The sequence below is a fragment of the Alosa sapidissima genome, chromosome 1, assembly GCF_018492685.1.
Source record: "Alosa sapidissima isolate fAloSap1 chromosome 1, fAloSap1.pri, whole genome shotgun sequence".
In the NCBI taxonomy this organism is placed as follows: Eukaryota; Metazoa; Chordata; class Actinopteri; order Clupeiformes; family Clupeidae; genus Alosa; species Alosa sapidissima.
The window spans coordinates 8235968-8238467 of record NC_055957.1 but is presented as its reverse complement, the minus strand read 5'-3'; the positions used below and the strand labels follow the sequence as shown (position 1 = coordinate 8238467).

The 2500-nt window shown below is 49.1% G+C and overlaps 1 protein-coding gene across 1 annotated transcript in view; it reads right to left on the bottom strand.

Moving 5' to 3' along the window:
- The window catches only part of rapgef2a (Rap guanine nucleotide exchange factor 2a), a 37021-nt gene that overhangs the window by 7281 nt on the left and 27240 nt on the right, over positions 1-2500 (bottom strand). Inside the window, exons 25-27 of the mRNA XM_042080090.1 lie at positions 2313-2435; positions 1907-2056; positions 1380-1557 (exon numbers count right to left, since the gene is read on the bottom strand). Coding sequence (XP_041936024.1) covers positions 1380-1557; positions 1907-2056; positions 2313-2435 — 451 coding nt within the window. The remainder of the gene's footprint in view (positions 1-1379; positions 1558-1906; positions 2057-2312; positions 2436-2500) is intronic.

The window sequence follows — 2500 nt, the reverse complement described above, 5'->3', positions numbered from 1 at the left end:
ATGTTACAACGGTAGGCTACCGCACGTTTTAATGGCTGCGTCAGGTTGTAACAAAGGTAGGTTCTAGTGTAGACCTACATGCCGAGGCTAGTGTAGACCTACATGTCGCTGTTAAGTTAAATTCTTAACAAACTAGAACATATTTTGTAATTCTTTCATGAACTAAACATGTGTGACTCCTTTCTGGCCAAATTTCACAGCCTTCACATTTAACAGCTTTATGTAAATCGAGTTTGAACGGAGAGAATAGAAAAGTGTTAAGACTGTGCCAGTTCTCCCCTACTCTCACATAGTAAACAAATGGAATGTTGGAACATCGCGCTCCCGAACACAAACGCGAAACGTCGGGTTTGCTTCATCTTTTGATGATACGTTTAAAGTAAGGGTTTAACAGTCAAAACGTATGATTATCCGTGAAATTTGTTCACAATATGAAAGTGTAGACTGTATACTGTTGAATTATGCGAAAACGTGAAATTCAACATTTTAACCTGTATGTTTGTTTATCGTGGATTTTCTCAAAATAGCACCGTGCGCAAAACGACTGGTTTCGCCTTGCAGGGTCACATATATGTGTGTGTGTGTGTGTTTGTGTGTGAGAGTGTATAAGTATGAGTATAAGTATACTCTTTTGATCCCGTGAGGGAAATTTGGTCTAAGTACAAGTATAAGTATATATACTCTTTTGATCCCGTGAGGGAAATTTGGTCTCTGCATTTATCCCAATCCGTGAATTAGTGAAACACACTCAGCACACAGTGAACACACAGTGAGGTGAAGCACACACTAATCCCGGCGCAGTGAGCAGCCTGCATCAACAGCGGCGCTCGGGGAGCAGTGAGGAGTTCGGTGCCTTACTCAAGGTCACTTCAGCCGTGCCTACTGGTCGGGGTTCGAACCGGCAACCCTCCGGTTACAAGTCCGAAGCGCTAACCAGTAGGCCACGGCTGCCCCACAGCTGTGTGTGTGTGTGTGTGTGTGTGTGTGTGTGTGTGTGTGTGTGTGTGTGTGTGTGTGTGTGTGTGTGTGTGTGTGTGTGTGTGTGTGAGAGTATGTGTGTATGTATGTGTACGTCTGTGTGTGAGTGTGCGTGCGTGTGTGTGTGTGTGTCGTCCTTCCCCAGGCTGATCTGGTCAGGCTCTGTTCTGGCTGTAGAGAGGATGTTGCTGGCGGACTGTGTGTGTTGTGTGTGAGAGTGTGTGTGTTTGTGAGAGCGTGTGTGTTTGTATATGTCTGTGTGTGTTTGTGTGTGCATGCCTGTGTGTGTGTGCGTGCGTGTTTGTGTGTGCGTGCGTGTTTGTGTGTGTGTGTGCGTGCGTGCGTGCATGCCTGTGTGTGTGTGCGTGCATGCGTGTGTGCGTGCGTGCGTGCAGTCCTACCCCAGGCTGATCTGGTCAGGCTCTGTCCTGGCGGTAGAGAGGATGTTGCTGGCGGACTGCGTGTGTGCGGGCATGTTGATGTGGACGTGGGCGTGTGGACCTCGCACGTCCTCCATCAGGTCACAGGACGAGGAGCTGAGGAGACTGTACTGGTCCACATCTGAGCTGGGATACACACCTGCAGCACCACACACACACACAGCACATCACATATCCTAACATCACTTACTAGCGCTCAGATGGAGCACCACACACACACACACACACACACAGCATCCTAACATCACTAACTAGCGCTCAGATGGAGCACCACACACACACACACACACACCATCCTAACATCACTAACTAGCGCTCAGATGGAGCAACACATACAATACAGCTGACACACACACACACACACACACACACACATACACATGAGTACACAACATAAATAACATTAGCCCTATAGATTTGGGCTGCATATAGCTCTTCCTATGTGTGTGTGTGTGTGTGTGTGTGTGTGTGTGATATTGGGCTCGTACCTCTGCGTGGTGTGCTTTGTGGTGAAACAGGTGGAGAGGAGAGCAGTGACGAAGCGTTTGATTGGCTGTCCTCTACCTGGCTCTTCTGCTGACTCCGCCCCTCTTCAGAGTGGTTGAGGACCTTCTGCAGGGGCTGTGGGGACTTGGCACCTAAACACACACACACGGACAGACACACACACACGGACAGACACACACACACACACACACACACACACACACGGACAGACACACACACACGGACAGACACACGCACACGCACAGGCACACACACACACGCACTCGGAGAGACACAAGCACACACACACGGACAGACACACGCACACACACACGGACAGACACACGTGAGTGACCTAGCCATGGAAGAAAACTGGACACAAGCAGCTGTGTATGCTCATAGTCTTACCAAACGTTTCTTTATTTGAGGATCTCCTTCGGGCCAGGTGTGTGTGTGAGGCTTGAGGGGTGGGACTTCGGGGCATGGCAGGTGAGGAGTCAACAGTCCTCCTCTCGCCTGAACTCTTAGACACTGAATTAAACAACAAACAGCAATGTAAACAACATTGCGTGTCTGTCTGTGTCAGTGTGTGTGTG